Here is a 24,383-nt window from a genome sequence, read left to right on the forward strand (position 1 = left end):
TCAATATTAAATAAAAATTCACCATTAAATTGGAGCACCTCTTCATAATTGTTGCCATGGTACCTTAATTTTAGTCCTTTATTGATTACAAAAATGTCATCGGTGAATGACTCTCATACAAAAGGGATGCTTTGTACAATTGGATGTAAATCCTTGAGTCAAGAAAAAGCCTTTATGCTATCTCATGCTATCCGATTTAATTATTAGTAGCGTAATATTCATGACAACGGCGTTATGTATGGCTGGTTGAATATATTGCAAACGATTAGGGGCGATCAATATACAGAACTGGCAATAATCTATAATGTATACGAACTCTATGACGAAAGCTGCTGTTTATCTTTGTTCCAATGCTTGTAAATGCAAAATAAGTCTCCTTCTTGACTGAACGTCTATTTTCATCATTATTTAAATATTCACTAAAGTTTCCTTGAAAAAGTTGTGCCCGCAGTTGTGTATAAAGCAGCAGATTACTCAAATGCGCAATGGGCACTCCTTGTTTTGCCGATTTAGGGATATAAAATAGGGTAATGTTATAGGGATAATATAGAGGTATGAAATTATTCAAATATATTTCATATTGTATTACTATATTTGGTATCATTCAAATTATTTATGCCTTGAACAAAAAAATAAGGCATTGTTCAATTTAAGTTAGTAAAAGATTAGTAAAGGTGTCTTATGACGTAGGAATATTTAATCATTTTCCTTTTAACTTATTATAACTCCGTATTCTCTTCATTATGGCTTCTTCACCCTCCCATGATCTCAATGTAAGATTATTTCATGAAATGTGCGGAAGCAGTACGCTCTTCATAACAAAACTTCAAATCACTCCAAATGTCATGTTTAAGTTAATAGACTTTCATAATATTCTAAAATTCATGAAGTAGTGAAATTGCACATTTTATCTATCTCGTTTATAGAATCTGATTTATCTAGGCATGCATCTTCTTTACTTCGCTGGTTAATGTGTGGCCAACATGGTCTTTCACCATGAAGTCTTTGCTGGTAAAAATAGTGTAATACAAACTTCTTTCCATACATTTGCAACTGAGACTAATTTTTGTTCACAAAGCAGATAACGATTACTCAGTCTTATGCCGCGGTATAATTATTGATGATTTTGTTTAATGAATGTTATGATATAATATTTGCATTTTTTTATATCGCATTGTAGGTGGTCTAGAATATTTCCATTTGCAGTAAATTCCGTTAATTCTGGAAATTTCAACTTTACATGTGCAAATTTTAAAAGCTATTGCTAAAAAGAATTAAATTTCCAAGGGAGGAAAATTTTAAGCCCTGTATATATTCGGAGAATAGCCAATATTCTTCTTTTATTGATCAATAATTTGGAAATGTGCCGTAAAGCATTTTTTTTAAATCCGCAAACGGCTTAAAATAAATATTGGTAGTTTCCTCTGTTGTAGCCGTTTTTGTCATGGTTTACTAAAGAGTTAATAGCTACCTTTTATGCATATTCTAAAAAGTTCTAGTCCTAGATTCTTATTCTGCCAATCAAATATTTTCTTTTGCACTTATTTGGTTTTAATTTTTAACTCTTTCAGCGTTCACAATTACTTCGAAATCGGTGCAAAAAAAGTATTGATATTCTAAACTCTTACAATTTGTTTTGAAAAATTCCCACTTATTCCTTATAACTAGTGCTATTAGCTCGCGGTATTTTCCCTTTATATGTATATATTATGGGAAAATAATGGAAGTAGTGGACAATATTGGCTTATGAGCTTATTAATATGACCATAGAACTTGTTACCAAGAATTATGGGCTGAACCGTTTCCTGAATGATCACACTTTACTCGGCTAATATACGAATATTTATGTAACAGAGGTCCACCACAAACTGTTTTCCCATTTTTTAAAGAAAAATTCCTTCGTTGAATTGAATTGGATTTATTATAATACACACATTTGCTCAAAATATATACATACTGTGTGTCCTATACTACTTGCTACACTGTTTTGTTGTGCTTCTATAAACAATATAAAAGGTACCTTAATCCTTTACGAAATGCGTATGTGCTCTAAATTTTAAACAAATATTTTCATGGTTATTCATTGACTTTGATGATTTTTTGACACCAAAAATTAAAATATTAACTAATAGCTGCAAATACGGGTAATTAAATTTTGCAAGAAAGCACTTAATCAATAAACTTATTTTATACGTAATATAGGGGAGCATTCAAAGTAAAATCCTCCACGGTATGAGAAATTTATGCCTCGAAATCCATATCAAAGTTTTTAATTCTTAAATTCAGTGTTACATACAGTTTGCATAATAAAATAAAGAACCCATCGCCGCTGTTACCTTCCCAGCGTAACACATTCCGACGGAGTATGCTCCCTTTCAATTGAAATCTTACTTGCGAGGGCTGAGGAATAATAATTTAAAATCAAACGGTTCGAGAAATCGACGCGCTCGTCTCGGCCCTACAAGTCGGAGTGCTTGGAATGGTTTTCCCGGCGGGCGGCTCATGCACGGCGGCCCGCCTCATCGAGACGGGGGAACAGGCGGGGATGAAATGGCGTGTGCCTGGCCATTATGACGACGCCTTCCCATTGCCTCACTCCATCCGTTCGATGGCCTCGCCCCATAGAAATATCCTGAATCGCAATGGGCTTCAATGAGTTACAGTCGAACCCGCCCGCTCCTCGACCCATCCTCACCTACACACGTATATATGTATATATATCGCCTATTCGCTTCATCCTTCCCGAACCACCCCGAGCTACCTGTCCCTCTCACTCCATATATATCTCTCTACCTCCTTCCCTTTTACTCATCCCTTACAGCCTCCTCTCGCTCGCATATCGGCTTTATGCACGAGCAAAGTGGCTTGTTACGATCTAATCTCGCCGTGTAAAAAGCCAATTACCATTCTCTCTCTCTCTCTCCCTCCCAGGGACTTCGCCATCCATCCCATCTCGCTTCCTTTCTGCGCCGTTTCTGGGTTTCCCATTTTGGAGTGCCGTTTTGCCGACCGCAGGAGCTGCACTCCCCTCTACCGGTCTTCTGGGGTTACACTCCAGCGGCGTATGGCTTCTCTGCGGAACGTTACAGTCCTATTATCCGTCACTTGTCGTTTTACCAGGTTTAAAACTTTTTCAAGGGGGTCTAAAGTTTCAAATCTGTAGGTTTAGCAGGTGTATAATGAAATATACGAGCGTCAGTTACGAGTTTTTGCACAATATTTTTCCATGAAAAAGGTAGGAAAAAAACACAAATTATTCGTATGCAACTTCTATAATATACGTATGTATCTATCTATATCTGTAATATAAAAACCTGTTTTCATCCACCATATCTTCGTTTCCGTTAATTTTAATGGAGACAGTATTTTTATATCATAATCTTAACTTAAGATATTCAGGTGTAAACATTTCCATCACTGCCAATTTCAAACGAGGCTGAAAGTTCATTTCCTTCTTCAATTGTCGCGACCCCGAGCGAAGAAGAACAAAATTGCTCGTTCGAACACTGCGTTGTCATGTTGCGCATAATAGCGTTGAGCTCTAATTTATAACGTTATTCTTTAATATATAATTTTATAATTCTTTGGTAAATAAAATATACTATAAATACCATTTTTCTCATTGTTTCTATACAATGTTGAAGTCCAATTGTGCAAAAATTTTCACAGGAGAGAATGACGCCTCGGTAGCTAAGCACTCGGCCGGAAATCGAGGGATCCCAGTTCGAATCCCGGTCAAGGCGAATGATTTTTCCTCTGTGGATTTTCGCACAATTTGTGCACTGTGGGTGGCTCCGTAAAAGTTAACGCCGTAACTAGTCCCGGAATACTTAAGTAAATTGAAGTCCAATTTCTGCGATTTCTTTTCCCAAAGTTACGCTTTTCGCCAGCGTACAGTGTGCCCTCTATAGCTGCCTCTTTGGCGCACTGGGGAAATGCCCTCATAATCAATCCACCCTCGCTCCCTCCAATTCCCATCCCTAATCCCTTTAGAATAGTCACTAAACGCTCCCCTCTTCCCATACCCGATCCTCACCACTCCATCTTCGGCCATTCCACCTCTTCCCGCCGCTGGTTATAAACGTCCAGCGGTGATATTCTTGGATTTCCTCTTCCAGTCGGTCGGACCCCCATACCTTCAGTCTTATCGCCCTTATAAGAAATCCTCCTCGGCTATTCATCCCTTGAACTTATGGGTTTCCAATCAGGAGAATGGTCGGATGCGAGGTGCCCTAATGCTCGATATCGATCGACCTCACCCATATTCAATCCATTCCGGATTTTCTTAAGCTTCGCCTTTATTTATCGAATCCCCCACCGGCTGGCGATGATGGAATGAAGTCGATATTCATTGAGGATGAAAGGGAGATTATCGTTTTTTTCTCGAAGGTTTTCGATCGTGGCAGTGCTATTACAGATGGCTGTGGTGCAATACTGCGGATAACTTACTCGTAAGGATCGAAATTTGTGGTAATTTCATTTTCATGGTTATATTGTGCATCTTTTCCGCATTCAAGACAAAAAAAAGCATTTATATCGGAAATATTTCATGATAAGAGTAATTTTTTCCCTTCTTTTACAGTGTTATAAGTAGTAAAAAAATAATTTATTTTCAGCTCATCTGATGTCGACATCATGCCGTTCTTCAGAGCTTCATTTAACTAGGGGTTTACTATGAGTTAATTTAATAGCACTAAAGGCAAGAAAAATGTCCTTCTCTGATTATTTCAAGAGCTCCATGTCCGCCAAGTATCTCAAATGTTTCCCGTTGAGTTAAATTATCATGTTATTCACTAACATGAAAGTTCATTATTAATTGTTCTCAAATACTACCACTTTGTAGCGCCACAGTTAAAAGTTACACATGACAGTTTCGCTCATCCCCGATAAAAGTACATTTATTAAACCTCAAGGGAGCCTTTTCAGTTTATGGCATGTAATTTGAGGCCCTTTCTTCCAATTCTCATTTTTTTTTAACTTTTTTTAACTGTGTTAAACTCTCAACTTCTCAACTTATTTATTAACGACTAATATTCGTTCCTTTGATTTTCATGATCATCTATTTTCTATTTACCATCAAGCCTTCTAAGTACGAATCGAATTTATAAACCAGTTTTCATCCGGAATATCTTCGTATCAATTAGTTTTTATAGCGACAGTATTTTTATTTCATAATCGCAACTACGGGTATTCAGATAGAAACACTGCAAATTTCAAACGAGGCTGAAAGTTCATTTCCTTCTTCAATTGTCGCGACCCCGAGCGAAGAAGAACGAAACTGCTCATTCGAACGCTGCGTTGTCATTTTACGCATAAAAGCGTTGAGCCCAGTTCATTAATGCATCGGCGGCGAATGGTTCATGTTGCATGTTTCAGTGCTTTATGAGACCTATCAATAAACGATTCCCCTCTGGGCTGTATACGGAATGCATCGCTCTCCCCTTTTCCTCCTCCCTTTACGCCAAAACTAGATAATTTTTAATTTAAAAACCAATTTCCGCCCTACTCCCCTCTCTCCTTTCCCCGCCCTCCCATCAGCCACCGCTCCTCCGGTCCTTGCTCCGCATAAAGAATTATTTCTTCTTTCCCTTCTCCGCTCGCCTTCACCCTCAACTTCCCTCACCACCCTTCAGTGTTCCCTTCGGTACACTTTCATCCTCTAACCCTCCCCCCCCCCCCCCGACCCTCCTTACCCTTTCTCCTATACCCCTTCCCCCGTCCCAACACTCACACTCCTCTCTCTCGCAGTCATAATTAATTAATTATCTTCTCATTCTGACTGCGGGTGGAGAGAGGAGAGCTTGCTGGTCCCCCCCTTCTTCTCCATCCCCCCTCCCTTCTATCTCTCCGCTCTTCATCCTCATCCTTATCCTCCCCTCCCAAGCATCCTGTATCCTTCCACCCCTCCCTCTTATCCGTCCAGGGCTCCTCAGGGTTTCGATGATGCGCGCGGAGGGGAGCCGGCAGGGTTTCATGAGAGGGATGGGCAAAGTGAATGGGGAGGAAGAGTGCGAAAGGGAATCTAAAAAGGGGCCAATCCTTTGATGAGCCGAGGGTTTGTGTGTGAGGGGTGCGGATTGGTTAAGGGCGTGGGGTGGATGGGTGGTCCGGATCGGCCTCTCGAGAACCACCGAACGAAAAGAAATCGTGGTGGGGGTGAAGATGAGGTGTGGGTAGTGGATACGTATGTGCCTGTGAGCACGAGGGGGGACAGCATGGGGAGAGAGAGAGGTTTGGTGGGGACAACCATTGATTATGTAAGTAAGCAGTGATGCTCTTCTTATGTACCAGCATGCTGGAAGCTATTTCATATCTTCAATCGAATTTCATGTACAATGGTCTCCGGAAGATATCGTACCGGAGCATTGCCGGATTACCGAATACGCCGGATAAATGGAAATCACAAATAATGAGCAGAAGCTATATAAATGTATGATATATATTGTATTTTACGCTACATCAGTGCGTACACGCAATTGAAGAGTTAACGTAAAGTAAAACTGCAATAACTACTTTCCCTCTCCCTTACCCCTGCAGGACAATTGTTCGTGCATGTAGCCACTCTCAGTAATCACTATATCCCCTATTTTCCGAGTTGGACAAGGCTCACCTGCGAGTAGACTACTCGAAATACCGAGCTACCCGATTGGTATCTACCTGTATAAAAACACCAAGTTACTGGCAGGGCCAGAGAAGTGAAGTAATTATAGAGGTATTTCTGTAATTCAATTTTCACATGTGAGATATGGATAACTCTGAAAGCATAAGTTGGCTTACTTTATTATCTCGTCAGAGACGAATGAGTCATAGATGAGTTGGTAACGAGCACATCTCCGCTACTCAGCTACTCTTTGGTATTGTGCACATCGTTCGTGTGGCTCGATATTCTTTAAAACCTTGTAAGCGATTTCTTTTCTTAGAGAAGGTTCATGTTAGAATTAATGGACCAAAATCCAAGTGACGATACCCACTCGTAAAACTGGGGGTAACTTTCGCGTTTTAACCGACGATAGGATGACGGAGCGATTTTTTTCGACTTATCTTACTTTTCCATTCTCTCGACCGAATCATTTTTATAAACTGCGATTCGGAATGACGATTGAAATATTAAGAATGCAACTTTATTTTATGCCAAAGGCTTAGGGATGAAGGCTAAGGTCATACCTTAACGCTATTAAGTCGTTTAACGCTAGGTCATAGCTTAACGCTATTAATCATGTATCTAAAAACTTTTATGCGTTACAGCGGGAAAACATCGATTATAACATAAACAGTTTAGTCCTGATCAACCGTAAATTAAGTTCACACTCAGATTTATTACGTTTGTATTTGCTTGTCATTTGTGATATGGCTATTCAAGGCCAAACATCTCGTGATGCAGATGGGTTGGAGGGGAGAAATTGCCGAATAGCTTTGAAGAGGGAAAAGACGTAGATGACTCTTGGTGAAGAGAGTAAAGGTTCTAGTGGATTATGTGGATGAAAGGGTTGGCCGAAAATGGAGTGGGGTTGTGGAGTTGTAGGTGGCTGGATTCGAGAGGGAATCTGTGATGGAAGAGGGGAGGCTGAAAAGGAGTTTTGGGACCATAAGATGGTAGTTAGATGAGTAGGCAAGGGATAGGAGAGTGGATGGAAATTGGAGGCAGGAAAATTTTGAAAGGGCGTGCCGAAGTGTGAGATTCTTGTGTGCCAGGATGTGGGGAGGAGTGGGATAAAGATGATGGCGGAATTGTTTCCGAGCCAATCATTTCAACGTCGTCCCCTTCCTCTTTGAGTTTCGCGAGCGGAAACTTATGATCGAAGGTTTTTTTACTAGTTGTCGGCTTGTTGCTTTCTTTTTCGTGGGATAATGAGCTGTCTCGTGAACGCAAGGGATCAGTGCACTTTGATGTGTCCCGCCTTCCCTTTGAAGAAATTCCCATCGGGAAGTTCACCTCTTGAATGGTTTTAATGTCGGTGAGGGGATGATGTCTGTGAGGTCGTTGGAGTGTCGTGCACTTCATCCTATGCGGTAGCACCGCGACGTATCCGATCGTTGTTTTGTGAGGGATAAATGTCGGAGATTGGCGTTATCATTTTCGGTAATCCTTAAAGGTCTTTTAGGCCATCAGTCCAAGAGTTGGCGAAACAGTTTGTAACTGCTTCCTCCAGGGCAGGGGTTCCCAAACTGGGGGGCGCGCCCCCCTGGGGGGGGGGCGTGGAGAAAGTCCAGGGGGGGCGTGACACCCAAATGATATAAATAAAAAAATTACAAAAAATTTATCAATAAATTTTTGAAGATTTCTCCATTTTTTTCGAAACTTGAATACATAAAAATAAACAACAGCAATTGATAGTGCAATAGGAGTGTGATACTTACCTCGATAGATCATATTCATTGTAAGATAAAAAGATCTTTGTATTTTCAATACATCTGCTTGCAAAAATGAAGCATCTTCACCTTCCTAAAATCGAAAATGTATCTGTGTTACAATGTTAAGTTTTGTATCAGTAATTATATTCGTTTTTCATGTAATACTTGTTTTAATTTTCATCATGCGTACAATTATTGAATATTTCCATTCTGCGTTACCGCATTCCACAGTGAACAAAAAAATCTACCTACTCACCGTATCAAGTAGGCACATACTTGTACGAGTACAAGTACTGGTACAAGTAGTAGTTGGTATGAACGGCACCGTGGAAATAGGGTATTGCAAAATGGAAAGCTGATATGTGTAGCGGGGGGGGGGAAGCGTGGTACAAAAAAGTTTGGGAACCCCTGCTATAGGGTCACGGGTGTAGATTAACAGCAACCCTTACTGTAGACCTTAGTACTGTAGATCTGCACCGCAGTGCCGGCCATTTTCCATACTTTTGTGTTATTTCTTAATAAACAACATTTGCTGCGAGTAATAGGTGTTTGGCTTCATTAAAAGAATGAAATTTGATTTTATTTTTTCATCTGTTCATTTTGAGGTTAATTCAACTTTGTTTAAAAAAAATGGCAATTTACGACTTTTCAATAGACGCATGGCGTAATATTGTCCCGTAGCAAAAGGATGCCACGTGGCGTAATATTACGCCAATAGCACGAAAAGTTACATCATAGCTCTCATTTTTGCAAATTTCACCATCACCATCATCATCATTAGTGATTCGGCCCGTGGACAGGTTTCGGCGAAGTTTCGACTCCACATAACTCCGTCCTGGACCGCTCCATTTATCTCTAAGTAATTTCCTTCTTTCTTTGGTGTCTGTCAGCATTCCGTGCCTTCTCCTCCCATCTTCCTCTCTTCCCTTCTATTATTAAATTGAAGGGGTGAGAAGCCAAGGGATTCAAGCGACTTTTTTTCTAAACAGAGTTATGTAAAGAATTTATTGGAAGAAATATACAAAAAATTAGTGGTCAACATTTACGAGTGAGTCTCTGTTCTCTGCTGACATCGAGTGGAAAAATAAAATGCACTACTGAGTATCTAGTTGTCCTCGTTTGTTCTTTTTACCTAATTTCTCCACCTCATTCTGTTTAGAAAAAAATCACTTGTACCACTTGGCTTCTTACCCCCTCAATTCTGTTTGCAATCGCTCCTTAAAATTTCTCATATCCATTTTGGCTTTATGTTTTTAATTTTTATCGGTATACTTATAAATTTTATCTTTCCATTTAATCTTCTCAATTCGACATAGCTATTTATCGGCGCTTTCAAGTACCCTCTTCTCTCTCCTTCAAAATCGACGTTTCGCATCCATATTCCATAAAAAGAATTCGAGTACGATAAGAGTACGATATTCCATAAAAAGAATTTTGCAAATATTTTCCTAATATTAGCTTGGTGTTCCATGCTGCCATCAGTTCCTAAACCTCGCTAAATGGTGTTTTTCCTTGCCCAATTCTTCTTTAATTTTCTTCTGTAAAACTGCCACTCTGGGTAACTTTACTTCCAAGGTATTTGTAGGAATTACCTTCAAATGTATAAAACCGGATTTTCCTCAACAAAATAAATCCTGATTTTTTGTACTTTTGACAAAACTTTCCCAATCTATTATCTAAAAGTATTTGTTAAATGTACTTCCTTCGAATTCCGCAGTGCATTACATGCATTTTCTACCATCTCAATTACATTCCCTAAGTCTGTGCTTCAACATGATGAGGTACGGTTTGAAAGTCGCCCGCAGGCTTAAATTTCAACGGCAAACAACACATTTCTATGGAGTAAGAATTTCAGGAAATTGTGTCTCTAAATTTCCTTTCAATAACACTGTGACTTTCTGGTGGTAAAATATGGGATTTTTGCCAAGAGAGCAGAAATATCCAATACTGTGTCGTGATAATTTGTTTCCTGGAAACGGAAGCCCTCAACCAGAAGAGGTATTCTCATCAGTGAACGTAAAAAAAACTTATTCGAACGACTTCCTTCACAACGGTGGCTATTATAAGCCAATGAATGGTGATCGATCGATTTTTCTTTCCTTCTTTCTAACCGTGGACCCAGTGTTTCTGCTTTCTTTCCACTGGTTTGAACAGCACCCCATTACCATCCCCGGCCGTTCTTCTTCGTTACGGAAGATCCCCTTTAAAAATAAGAATTCGCAATATCCCTGATTAAACGGGGATCCATGGCATGGCCAGGAAGCTAAAAGAGGAGGAGATTGGTTAGGTATCATGGTTTCCTACGGGGCCTCGGAAGGGCATTATTAATACCTTTCCCGCTCCTAGAGAAAAACGACCCGAATAGGGGCTGTTGGGAGGTGAAAGGGGTTGAGTTTCAGCAAAAAAAGGCAAAACTTTCTTACTCTCCTTAATGAGTAAATTAAGAAATGAATTTGAAGCATGGATTTTCCTTTCTTTGACGTTTATTGCCGTTACTGCAAATTTTTCTTGAATATAAATTTTTTACGAAGCCACGGTGTGTTAGAGTGCCCCGAAAAATATTCAACCTATAATCTTTACTCTTAAAGCTTTTTGGGCTCCTGCAATTGAGTCGCATCCAGTAAATTGGAATGATAATACGGTAAAATATTAAATTTACCTAATAATTATTTCAGTGTGGGTAAACTCATCTCAGGATTCCCACTTAAATTAACCCGGTGAGAATCCCGAGAAGAGTTTCGCCGGAAAAGAATTAAATCATAATCATTTTACTGTCCATCCTTGGATGTAATGCAGTCAATAGTAGTATTAGGCATAGAGGCGAGACATTTTAAGCACCTCGCGAATGATATGATTAATGGCTAAACAATAACTGAATGTAATTCCATCATTTAAATTTATAGTTTTCGAATATTTCTGGTTTAATGCATGACCTCGTGCACCGTAACTATTTCCATTGTCAATTTTTAGAATTTTACAAAAACATCAGATGTGTTATTTAAGCCCTTTATTAAATTGATGATATTTGATTGGCATGGGATATTTGCTTCGCTTTGCTATTTTTTCTTTAAATAAAAAGCTCGACAATATATCGACTTATTGAAAATATTTATTTATTTCATAAAACTATATTCATCTACTCTGTTATATGTATAATGCTTTTTAAGTCCTTACTTTCCCCAAAAAATGTCTGGGGGTCGTACACTACACTTTTGGGAACAAATCATATATTTTATTTATCAGTAGCGTTTTATTTTTGTATGATTACACACTCATAGTGTACCAAAGAAACGTTGATACATGATTCTCAATATTGTTAGTCAAAATTCATTTCACGAAAATGATTTATTTGGCAAATAAGTTAAAAATTATTTAGAAAAGATAGTTTAAAAAAATTGAAGTGCAAAGTGATTTTCAAAGTGGCATCGAGAGGTAGAATGTATTCGCTTTCTGTCAGATGCGTCCGTGGAATTTTCGAACCGTTTTAATTTACCTTCATGATCCGATGAAGATACAACTGCAACCTGATTGGTGCACTCTTGTTTATCTAATTCGTTTTCGGCGTCCCCCAAGGCACGCCAGAGTGGAATACGAATCACTTTGCAAGCAAAATCATTCCCCGTTGATTTTTCAAAAAGAAAATTCATCCCAGGGAACGCAATAGATTTGATCCCGAGAATAAAAATCAGAAATCCGCACGCTCGCAGTGACACCGGGAAAAAATATATGACACGTGTGAAACCGACATTCCATTTAGTTCCATCAAGAATTCATAAACAGCAGTTCCGCTCCGATGTTCAGCTTCCATTTTTACACTGAATAGTTGAAGTCTCCTTTCAGTCTCTTCTATTCTCTTACTTCTTCTCAACAGTTCTCCTCTTCATTTTATTATAAATATAACTTATAATACTATCATCTATATTATAACTATTATAATACTATCATCGACCGAGCATTCTCAATGTCTTAGAATCAATAGAAATAGAGTAGGTACCTATTCTGCATTTAATGTCATAAAATTAAAAAAATTAAACTTGTTAGAAGAAATAATCATGTAAACAATTGAACTCTGACGTATTTTGCATGTGGGCAATATAAATGTATTCCAACCCCCGTGCTCATGGTTAAAATTCTAAAACAAATATTGTTATAATAATTTTATTTTTCCTTGATACTCCCATTTTAAACACATATACACATTTTAAATCTTGAAATAAATTCATCTACAAGTCCACTTATATTTATATTTGAGAAATTTTATGAAACAGGTTAATCAACTGATCATACTTACTAAAGAAGTACGCAAGGTGGAACACGATAATAAATTTTGATTTACTTGTAAAAAAACATTGACTGTATTTTAAGTATTGAAAAGGCTTTTTGTTTAATGTCGTTAATATGTTTGGGCACCCAGATCCATATACTATAATTTACCTCTGACAGTGATTGTAATGTGCAGTGGATCGGATTTTTGGTCCATAAAGATATTCTGCATCGATCTTGGTTAAAATATTCAATGATTCAACGTTTTAAAAAAATTTAAAAAGTCGTAAAAACAAATCATTCATGTAGATATTACGTCACCTTCTTCCCTTTCCGATGCGCCACACCTTCACACAAAAATGTGACTCTTTTTTTTCTTTCCCTTCGCATGCAGCTCCCGGCGTTCGCCCGCCCTTCTCGGCTTCTATCTATCATCACCCGCTCTCATCACTACCAGAAAAATCTCTCCGCGGCCAACATCCAGCCGACCCAGATCCAAGAGCAAGAATAAAAAAATACGAGTGGAAAACAACGGCAGAGGAAAAAACGAGGCATTTTTACATGCCCTGAAGAGTTCATAATATTTTTTCTTCCAAAAAAATGCTCTTTCCGCCCCCTATCTAAATCACTGCATTTCCCATCTCTATCGCTGTCTTTTTTTCCTCTCTTTTTTTCCTCATCTCTTGCTCTCGTGGTTTCTGGGAAAGGTGTCTTCCATTACCGAACTCTCTCGTACTTCTCTTTCATCTGCATATCCTTCTATTTTCCTCGTACATGCATTCCGATTGATCTCTTTATGAATATTTTCCTTTCGGGTTAACGTGAAGTATTTTATGTAGCCGCCATCAGAGTTTCCTTTCAACCCTCTCAAAATGTTGAGCTTATTGCTTTGTGCTTTGCCATGAGAGGAAGATGATGGAAAGCTATGGTTTTATTGAGCCCTCTTCCCTACATGGATCGATATAGCGTTATGGTTGTATCTTGGCTGTCACAGTACGTTTAATTACATGGTTTTTATATAAATAAACATGAGATATCGTTCTCTACTTTTTCATGACACCTCAAGTAGCACCACAAGCACCACCTAATGCAACTGGGCTCCCTGAAACTTAGTTTAATAGAATAATACTAGCTATCACATGGGAAAGCTAAGTTTTTTGGATCTCAGCAGCTATTTTTTTAAGTGAAATAAGGGCTAGAAGATATATAAAACCATCACTGGTCTGCTCAAGACAAAGGCTGTCTAAGAACTGGTTTTCATTTTACATCCTACGAAGAGTTAGAAGGTGCATTCCGCCTCACCGTAATGAAGGATCGGAATCAAACAAAATATTTCCAATTTAGAAGGTAGAAGAGTTCTTACGATGAAAAGGGTATACACAAGTAGCGAAAATATCTGGATTCAAAATTGGTCATACAAGCCAAATATTTTGGCTATAAAATTATATTGAAGTAATTGTGCATGAAATAAATATGTTATGGAATTGTTTTAAAGAAGGTTCTCACTAAGAATATTTGTTTTATTGAATCTCAAGTGACGTTACTTTTTATTTATTTAAGATGATACGAATATAAATGAGGAAAAATTAAGAGCTTACACTAATGCATAAGGTCAATTAAATACAAGAGATTTTCGAATAATTGAAGAATATTACCAAATGAATAAGAATATAAATTCAGGAAGCCATGTGTTTATTTATTCCATGTGTTACGAGTTTGATGCCAAAAGAAAACAGGTTAGTTACGCATTCTATTGACAGTTCTATGTTACAAATTTTTAGCTTGGAAATTATTATTTGAGCATCTTCAATATTTATACTAAGCGCGATAACGAGTAAAGAGATAATAAATTATTGACCTCCCTTTTTCCTCTCCATTTCTTCTAAATGTTAACACCGTTTTGGCTGCTTAAGATTGTGAAAAATGTTGTTTCCTCGCGCGATTCATTAATCAGGATTGAGAATTGTGTCATTGGGTGTCAAAACGGAGAGTTTTGAGGGTATGACTTTTCCTATTCCCTTTCATAATTTTCCAAATAATAATAATAGTATTATGCCAGATATTTAATGTATAAGTTCTCATTTGTACAATTGGAGGAAATATTATGTACAAAATGAACCATTAATCTTGATCAGAGATTATTCCTACCATATTTTCAGCTATGATAACCTACGTTGGTACACGTTGGTATTATGTACAATCATTGCAATGTAAATATTTTTTTGCCTCAAACGTAAGGCTTCATAAGTTAGTTACTTGCAAGTTCCTGCTTAACCTTGTTTTTTAGATCTTACCACTATAACATTCGATGTATAATCACCTGTATCATAATTATTAATCGCTCTACAGTAAATACTCCTCTTTTTCATATGACACCAGTTAATAGTCAACATAGTAGTGCTCAGCATTTGAAATCATTCTAATTGGCCTGTGATGCCTCTATCAAGGTATAGTGGCCTTTAAATTCGCGATGGTAACCGAAACCAAACGAAAGTCAAAACCAGTAATATTTCAATAGTTCCGTTCCCCGGAGCGAAATGTAGAAACGAAACGAGGAAGAAATCGGAGTCAAAATCACTTCAGGTCGAAACTAAACGAAAACTCTGGGACGAAACGAAACGCAGATAATGTTTCGCACCGGAGGGATCACGTGCTTCACCTTCGAACAGTTTAGTTTCGACCCACACACCAAGTACGAAGCATGGTTGAATGAAGAAAAGGTTCGGCCTACCGCCATTAGATACATCGGGCACTCATATTTTTACCACCAACGGTGAACACACACTGGCTATTCGATTTTTAAGCTCAATGTTTTAACCTTTCTACACCTATGGCAATGATTGAAAATGCATCGGAACTCGACAAAAGTAAAGTACTTTGGTGGAATATTGCTTCTCTCCTGAATTCACAACACAGCATAAGTGCCCTAAATTTAAGTGTAAGTGCTGTAAATTCAAGAGCACTTTACAGCACATAATTGCCTTAAATTCAGGAGAGTAGCACAGTTTAAGTGTCTTTCTAAGATCGAAGTGTGTACCTTCAATCCAATTCGCCGGGGTATTCCGGGACACGAATTCCATCGAGAGAGCGACGTCTCCATCATAACTCGGCTCAGCCCACCTCGATTCACCGCACAGAAACTCGGCTCAATCTCCAACGCCGCCGCACGCTCTCACGCACCCCTTCCTCCCTCCCGTTCCAACCGGCCTTTTTTTCTCTCCGAAAACTCTCCCCGCGCCCACGCCACCCTTTGCTCAAATCGACAGTCACCACTCGACCCGAACAACACGCACATTCCATCGATCCACGTGGAGCGGTCCCTCATTTGTCGCACCCCCCCCCCCCCCCAATCCATTCTTCTCTCATCCCCTTGTAACCTCTATTGGCCCACTACGCCCATCGTATACACCGAAAGGTGAGACTGCGAGGCTATATTTCGTACTGAGTATTGTAGTTGGCGCTAACCGTGGTTAGGAAAGAAGTTATTATTTTTAAAACGGATACAGTCTGCTAGGCGGGAATTCGGAACGAATTGTTTCAGTGTAATTTTGAGGGCTGAATTAGCTGTTGCTTTGATTTTTTCCATCAATCAATAGTATGTACATACGAGTACCACGGTTAGTATCACGGATTTAGTTTCACTAAATACGAAGGCCTGTAAACAGGAGTCTAAAATTTTCGGGATGCACTCCGCTTACGAACATCTTTCGGTGGACCTAAGCGGAATATATGCGTGAGTTTGAGTCTCTCATATGGAGAGACGTTCATGAGGAAATTTTCCATCGATGGTTTGATAGATTTGAAGACGGGCACAAAAATATTTCAAAATCTATCTTCAAAATATCAGCATCAAATCAAATCTGTCTTCAATATCGTGGTAGAGATTATTTTTTCAACTGCATATACTCGCATGACCGCATGTAATTATATCATTGACCTTAGAACTTTAATTCAATATTTTTAATCATTTCACCCATATTTCTCGAAAAGACGGTTTGGTTATGCTGGTTGACTTTGTATGTTTAGAACACTAGTCGGGTTACCCATTATCATTATCATACCACTATAGAGCTTACCCAGTGGATACAGGACATAGTTCTCCCCCTGAACCACCTTTTCCAACCGTGCGCACAGTTACCCTTTACCCTTCTCACACAACTCCCAAACTCTCAATTTTTTTATTTCTCGTCCCCCATAATCCGTATACCCTTCCCCCTTCCACAACCCTCTCGTCTCACTCTTCAGTAAGTTTCTTCTTCAAAGGAATTTTCTTTCTTAATTGTTTACCCCCTCTGGTTCTTATCATTTCCCTCGTCCCCTTCTCAACCTCCATCTATCTCCCGGTCCCATCCCACCTTTTTACTCATCGCCTCCCACTATATCCTTGCGCATGATCCCTGTCTTTTATTGATCGTTAAAAATTTTCGACTCTCATTTTTTTCTTTGAAATCCTGCTGAAATATGAATGTCAGCACCAAGAGCCCCTAGCATTTTTCACCATTAAGGTGTACGATTAAAACTTTATCATTCATCGCATAATCAAAACGGGAAACGATCCAAATGTTTCATTTCTGAGTGAGCAATGTTTTTAATTTTATGATTTCATTCATAAAACAGATAAAGGTTTTTTGACTTAATCATGGGAAAGCATTGAAGTTTTCTCACCAAAGCAAACTTTTTTCGTAGTAATTGTTTTGAAAACTCTTTTTCATTCCCAAATCATCATGAGGAATTATTTTGTAAAAAAAGTATAACTATCGTAACATGGTTTCTTCACTTTCACTCATTTTATATAAAGTTTCGGTAATTCTCATCTAGCCATCTGAGAGTAATGTCGCACACGTGAACTGAATAATGATTTATCCAATTTGTGCCATTTATCTTAACACCGTCAAATTTCTCGGACTGTGAAGGCCAATCAGATTTACGAAGCTCGAATGGAAAACGGAAAGAATTTTCTCAGTCTCTGCTAAAATTCTTCACCAAATTCCTGCTATTTGATTACTCGATTGACTGTATATTTGTCTATACTACCAATTCAGTGATCTCTGTACTCGCATTCCAAACTCCTCCGGCTTTTTCTCTTCCTCTTTCTAGAGAATTATCGTTCGCATGCTTTCATTCCCAAGGCCAGCTCCAAATATGCCGACAGATTTCAAATACGCATTTTTCTCATCCAAACAACTGCCAATTTCGTAAATCTTGTTAAACTTCCCTCAATCATTCAGTCAGAAGATTTATTCTAATCGTTGAGCCAAACAAGGAAGTCCCAACCACATTAATTTTTAGTCCTGTGCCCGATTCACTCTACTTTTTTGAAATGAACTGATATTTACGGTACTACTGCAAATACAATTTTTACTACTCCATAATGAATATTTGTCACAAGCGTCTTTTTGTGCATAATATGTTTTTGGAGGTATCCATTAACAAAAATTTTTATTAGATATAAAATAGAAAGGCGATAGAAAACTTTCGTTTGTGTACAACATTTTTAATACAACTGTTTTCTCTGAGAATTTGACTCTTTGGTACTGTATATGTTCCATGAATAATTGAAATACATCGATCATGGCAACATGCCACTTTTTTATTATTCCCAACTCTATACCAGGGCGCTTTTTTCAACCTCCAATGATTCATGAGTAGAGACCAAAGCGATCGCGGAAAAATTATTTCATTGCTAAATACTGAGCACACTTTTGGCCATTTTTTAGCATAGCCTGAAATCGGGTGGGAGAATCAATTGAGACGACCTTGTTAAGGAGATTACTATTAACCTTAAACTGATGCTTACAAATGATACTGATGCGATCATAATAATAAATAATAATAATATTTATTTTACGGGAGTAAACCCAATTTACAAATATTAATTGTAAGAAAATTAATATAAAAGTAATACATTTAAAGTTAAAATTATTGTGCGATAAAGGTAGCATATCATATACAATTTACATCAAGTCAGTAGATAGTGTATTGACAGCAAATAGGTTAACATATTTCGTTTAAATGAGTCAAGTGAATCATAAAATGTCAGCATCAGTCACATATGATGCACTGTTAAATAACCTCATTGCCCGGGTGACAAAATTATTATAAACAATATTGTTTTTACAAAATTTAACAAAGAAAGTGTTGCGATTTCTTGTTTAGGTAACTAAGCAATTAAAACTAATATCATTCAGACAAGCGCAACATACCAAACCACGGCACAGCCTATATAGAAACAACAGATCATCAAGCTTCCCTCCGACCAGCAAAGAAATATGAAATGCTTGTAATGTAATACAGAGGACACGCAGTTGCTCTAAGCGCACAGAACTCGCCTGTCACTTGTATGGTATTTTTCTGTACGATCGGAGGTAGCAGCTCTCGTATTTCTCCATCTACTTCATATTTAGTTCTTTTTATTATTTCTATATAACTTCATTTATTTTCATGCTGTATCAATTTTTTATCCTTAAATGCCAATTATTTTTTTAAGTGAGTTGCTTCTGTCTCTCTAGGGCCATCCATCTTAATGGAGAGAGATTCTTATTTCCATTTCCTTCTCTTCACTCAAATGTTTACGATACACGCAGTAGCAATTGTTACAGCTCTATTATATACATTAGGTACTTAAAGCTTTATTTTCTTTAAGCTGATTATTCGTGCAAAAAAGTTGCCGTTGGAAACACCCATTTCCTTTAATGGCTTCAGCGCTCCAAGGGCCACCAATTGTAAAGGTAGCCCACCATCGCGTCGCCTTGATTATTCTACAGATAAATTATTGAAACGCGCCAATTCGTATGCTCACCTTTCTGCTGTCGCGAATTAATTTCTCGTTTTCTTGATCATGAATTATCACCGGCGTAGCCAAGTATGACGTAAATTTATGAATGCCCTATGATGGATCGGTAGCGTGGCCGTGTAAATGAATGCGTATGGAAATGAACTCAATCGATGACGAAAGGCTCGCCTTTCCGTTGGGCATTCATTTTGTTTCCTAAGCCATAATTCTATTCAGATCAACGGTGTCTATTAACTATGACTCTATTAGATAATTTAGCCATTTTCTTCTTGTCACTGTTCTTGCCTTCGTCTCTATTTTGACCCCAAGGCTAAATAATTTTCATTCCAATACCATCATTATGAAGACAATATTTTAATACATTTTCTTATTGGAGAGGAAATTGAAAGCCACCTCAGCAACAATTGCAGCTTGAAAATAGAACAACAGTTATGCAATCAACAAAATAAATTTAAACCTCATTAAGTTCTCTCGAGTAGTCGGACAGTTAATTTTTCCATGCTCACCGGCGCTTGGCGACATTTCTTTACTTCACTGGAGCACATAATAAAGCATAGGGTGAAGCCTAAAGCCATACATACCTTTTTTAAATAATGTGAAAACTGACTTGGTAGATATTGGTAGAGATAGCCTCGTGCACCAAGACCTTGAAAAGGCGCATGGTCACACACATTGCTTTGTCTTCAAGCGTTAATAATCGGTGACCCACTTTATGCAGAATTTTCCCCTACTTAGTGACTTTATGGTTATTGTAGCAGATTAAAAGGCACGTGCTCAAATGTTTTTGCGTAGGTTTATTCAACACTTTGACATTAGTATGTGCTATGAGTGGGTTTCGATAGCATGAATCGTCCGAGTCATGTTCTGTTTTCCCTGGTCCAACAGCTAGAGTTCCCATGATTACTGGATGCTACTCGTTTTCATGCGTAAAGCGACGTGACATGGTATTTTTTGCTAAGGTCTTACTTTCCGCCACCGCGTCGTCGCAAAACCTCCGCTCGCAAATCATCCCCGTTCCCCGGCCAGAGTCCCGTTTCCGCTCGGGTCGTTTCCATATCCGCGGCGACGGCCAGGGAAGAGGGAGAGGCAGGTCCCCGGGGCGAATATGTGGCTATGCGGCAATCAGGCCGCCAATTGGCCGATTCGCGTGCCCTGCAGCAATTCTCCCCCTGCCGTTTCCTCCGCCGTGCCTCAACGGCACGCACACGCCGTCCTCCGACCAACTGCACCCTCGCACGCGTCCTCCCGGCTTGTCCTATTCACCTCGTTCACTCATTCTGATCGGCCACATCCGCCTTCCTTCACCTTTCTTCACGAATCTTCTCTCTTCTCCCTTCAATTCTGTTTCCTGATTGCGACGATTTCAATAACAATTCAGAAAAGTGTTTGTGACTTCGGGAAAACTCTAATTCACTCGAGTTGCCACACTAGAATGGCCGCTAGAAAGGTTTTCCTCATCTCGTATCACCGTAAATTTATTTTTTCCCAAACCACGGAAGAGAGTACATATTTGCTTTTTATATCACGGTTTTCAACAAATTAAACAATTACACGTTCATGAACCATCATGCTCTGGATAGGGTCAACCTAACCAGGTGGTACCCGAACCCGCGACCTCTTGTTCGGCAGGCAAGGAATTAACTACCCGGCCATCGAGTAAGGCGGGATAAAGTCCTGCCTCTTGCCTCTAGAATCCTGGGTAGTGTGTACGTGAGCGCGCTGATCCTGGTTATTTTATATCCATAATTTTAATTGAATTTCATGTGGATATTTTTCAGATTGCTACTCATCTAGTGCCTCAAATGAATGTTCTCGAAGGCAGGGAAATTTTAATGCCCATTATAGTTGGAAAAATAAATATCCGAAAGAGAGTTTTCAATTGTTTTGGTAGCCATGACGACTCCAGGGAGGAAAATAGGTCTTCAACCGCCGAGGGCTAGGCTCAAGCATAGTGCACTAATAGCTTAGCGCAGAAGCCTATCTAAGATTCTTTTTATCCAAGTCTTTGCAGGATAATATCTATTCTTCTCCCCTTAAATGATTTCCTAGTCAATCGAATATCCTGTGTCACAGATACTTATTTAATTTTGATGCACAATCTTGGATTTTCACCAAAGAGAATATTGGGAAAATATTGTTGTAAATAATTGAGGTAAATAAGTTATAAATAAATTGTTAGTACAGTGAAACCTGCCTTTAGCGGAACCTGAGTTAAGCGGAAACCTGTCTTATCCGGAAAATTTTGTTGGTCCTGGCGGTCACAATAGGGTTTTACGTGAATTGGTGCCCTCTGTTAAACGGAAACTGTCAAAGCTCTCCGTGAAGCAGATACAAGAGAAGTTTAAGTGTGGAAAGACTCAAGTTTACGAAGCGATTAAGAAGAAGGACGAAATCAAGAAAGACTTTGAAAGAGGTAGGTTCTAAGAAACATATTTCTTCTTTTCCCATGCCACAATAGTTTGCAAAACGACACACCATAAAATAATTGTTGTTACCGTCGATTATTTTAGGCCTTAGTTTACATTCAAAGAGGAAAACACCTATCTGCGAATATGAAGAAATAAACGATTTAGTTTGGGAATGGTTTGTGCGAGCAAGATCGAGGAATATTCCATTGTCAGGTCCAATGGTCCAAGAAAAGGCCAAGGAATTTGCAGTTTCTTTAGGAAAATTGGATTTTAAGGCCTCCAATGGATGGCTAGAGAGCTTCAGAGCAAGACACAATGTTGTTTGGAGCAGTGTTGTTGGCGAGTCCAATGACGTTGACATGGAAACTGTAGAGGAGTGGAAATGTATGGTTCAAGTAAAAATTAAAGACTATCAACCATGTGATATCTACAACGGGGATGAAACCGGAATGTATTTTAGGGCTCTGCCGTCTAAAACATTGTGCGTAAAAGGAGAAAACTGCTAGGGTTTGTATGCATTTCCAAGTTCTATTTCTAGAAATTAGGGTAAAATTTCAAATAATGATGTTATATATACACTTTTTCTTTATTCTGTAGGAGGGAAGCACTCAAAGGAGCGTTTGACCATTTTCATTTGTGGGAATATGGCAGGGGAGCTCCTAAAGCCTCTTGTCATCGGGAAATCAGCTCGACCACGATGCTTCAAAAACGTTGAAATTGAGAAGCTACCGGTCAAATGGAGACATAATAAAAAAGCATGGAACACGGCTTCGATCATGGAAGAGTGGCTTAAAAGTTTCAATGCCGAAATGAAGAGGAAAAATAGGAAAGTCACACTTTTCCTTGACAATGTAACCTGTCACCCTAAAATTCACCTTGCGAATGTGGAGCTAGCCTGGTTTCCGGCAAACACAACAAGCATCACTCAGCCAATGGATCAGGGAGTAATTAGATCGCTGAAGGCACAATATAGGAAGTACATGATGCGATCATTATTAGCTGCTGCAGATACTGCGAATTCAGTATCGGAGGTGACAAAAAAATATCAGTGCTGGATGCCATTAATTGGATTAATATGGCAGTGAAAGATATTAAAACATCAACTGTCAAACAATGTTTCGCCAAAGCTGGAATTCTGCCAGAACTGATCCCCGAGGAAGGTAAGGAAAATAATTTACATCCTAATATATCGCCAATGTAAATGCATATTTACGCATTTACAGGATAATATATATGACCTTTGCTATTTTAGAGCCAATGGTGGATCTAAGCGAATTGCAGCAAGTAATAGGCATTGACATGAATGCTGAGAGATTTGTGGATTTCGACAACGATCTTCTCACGAGCGATGAAGATGGTTCCTTAACAGCCAATAATAAAGAAGACGAAAGCTGTGACACCGACGAAGAAGTGCCCTTATTGTGTGAAGAAAATAAAAAATCGTATAAAGAAATGTTGGTCTCATTAAAAGAATGAGAAGAATGCAGTCTCACCAAAGGTAATACTGATTTGTATAATATCTTACATGGGGCCATTGGCAACGTAGAAAATTGTATTCTAGAAGAAAAAAAGGAAAGACAAACATAATAAGTACTTATACTTACTTATACTTCAAATAAACAATTTAAAAATAATGCGATGCTCTTCTTTTATTATTTCATTATAATTTCGTCTACGTGTAGAATTTGAGTCAAACCAACCTTTTAGGCAACGCATGCAATAGACGTGATATGACTTTCGCGGCCTTTTTTGAATTGTCAGACCCTGAGTTAAGCGGAATACTGTCTTATCCGGAAATAAGTGAAGGGCCCGAGAGATTCCGCTTAAGACAGGTTTCACTGTAATTAGCTTTTAATGTGCGCCATTACATTGCTAATAGATAGTCATGCTATCACCACACGAGCAATATTGTTCTTTACGTGAAAGCATTATGAGACTTCAACTTCATCGGAAGACAGTGTTCTAACAATGGCAGGACTACTCACCATAATGGAATGGTAATCGTAATTTTCCTCGTCCATTCATTAGAAAATGATTCTTCAAACGCAGGATTCATTCATTATTTTTAGGTTTGTGCATTAAAACACATGAAAAGTAGCTTTAATTAATTAGCTTTTAAGGTGCGCCATTACATTGCTAAGAGATAGTCATGCTATCACCACACGAGCAATATTGTTCTTTAAATGAAAGCATTATGTATTATTATAATTTGATGTTTTCCTTAAATAGGATCTCTCTCAAGGCTACATAAAATTACTATACTTAATTAGCATTGGGATTTTCTTATCTCAAGACATTTTCGCTTAAATCAGCTAGCAGTTAAAGTTAATAACTATAATTTAGTACCGAAACTTAGAGTCATTCAGCCTATCATAGCGGTGTCGTTGTGTTTCTCTGTGCCATTGCTCATTTCCTGCATGGTAAAGATGAGTATGAGGAGGCTGCTGTCGAAGAGACTTCAACTTCATCGGAAGACAGTGTTCTAAAAATGGCAGGACTACTCACCACAGTGGAATGGTAATCGTAATTTTCATTGTCCATTTCTTAGAAAGTGATTTTTCAAGCGT

The 24,383-nt window shown here is 38.5% G+C and overlaps 1 protein-coding gene across 1 annotated transcript; it reads left to right on the forward strand.

Annotated features, from left to right (window-relative positions):
* The first annotated feature begins 22,677 nt into the window (after positions 1 to 22,677).
* On the forward strand, positions 22,678 to 23,392 carry LOC124153327. Its single transcript, XM_046526428.1, has 2 exons — positions 22,678 to 22,976; positions 23,069 to 23,392. The coding sequence occupies exons 1-2, from the start codon at positions 22,892 to 22,894 to the stop codon at positions 23,290 to 23,292; spliced, it is 309 nt and encodes a 102-aa protein (XP_046382384.1). The 5' UTR covers positions 22,678 to 22,891; the 3' UTR covers positions 23,293 to 23,392.
* The last annotated feature ends 991 nt before the right edge of the window (positions 23,393 to 24,383 follow it).

This window comes from Ischnura elegans, chromosome 1, assembly GCF_921293095.1.
Source record: "Ischnura elegans chromosome 1, ioIscEleg1.1, whole genome shotgun sequence".
NCBI classification, from domain to species: domain Eukaryota; kingdom Metazoa; phylum Arthropoda; class Insecta; order Odonata; family Coenagrionidae; genus Ischnura; species Ischnura elegans.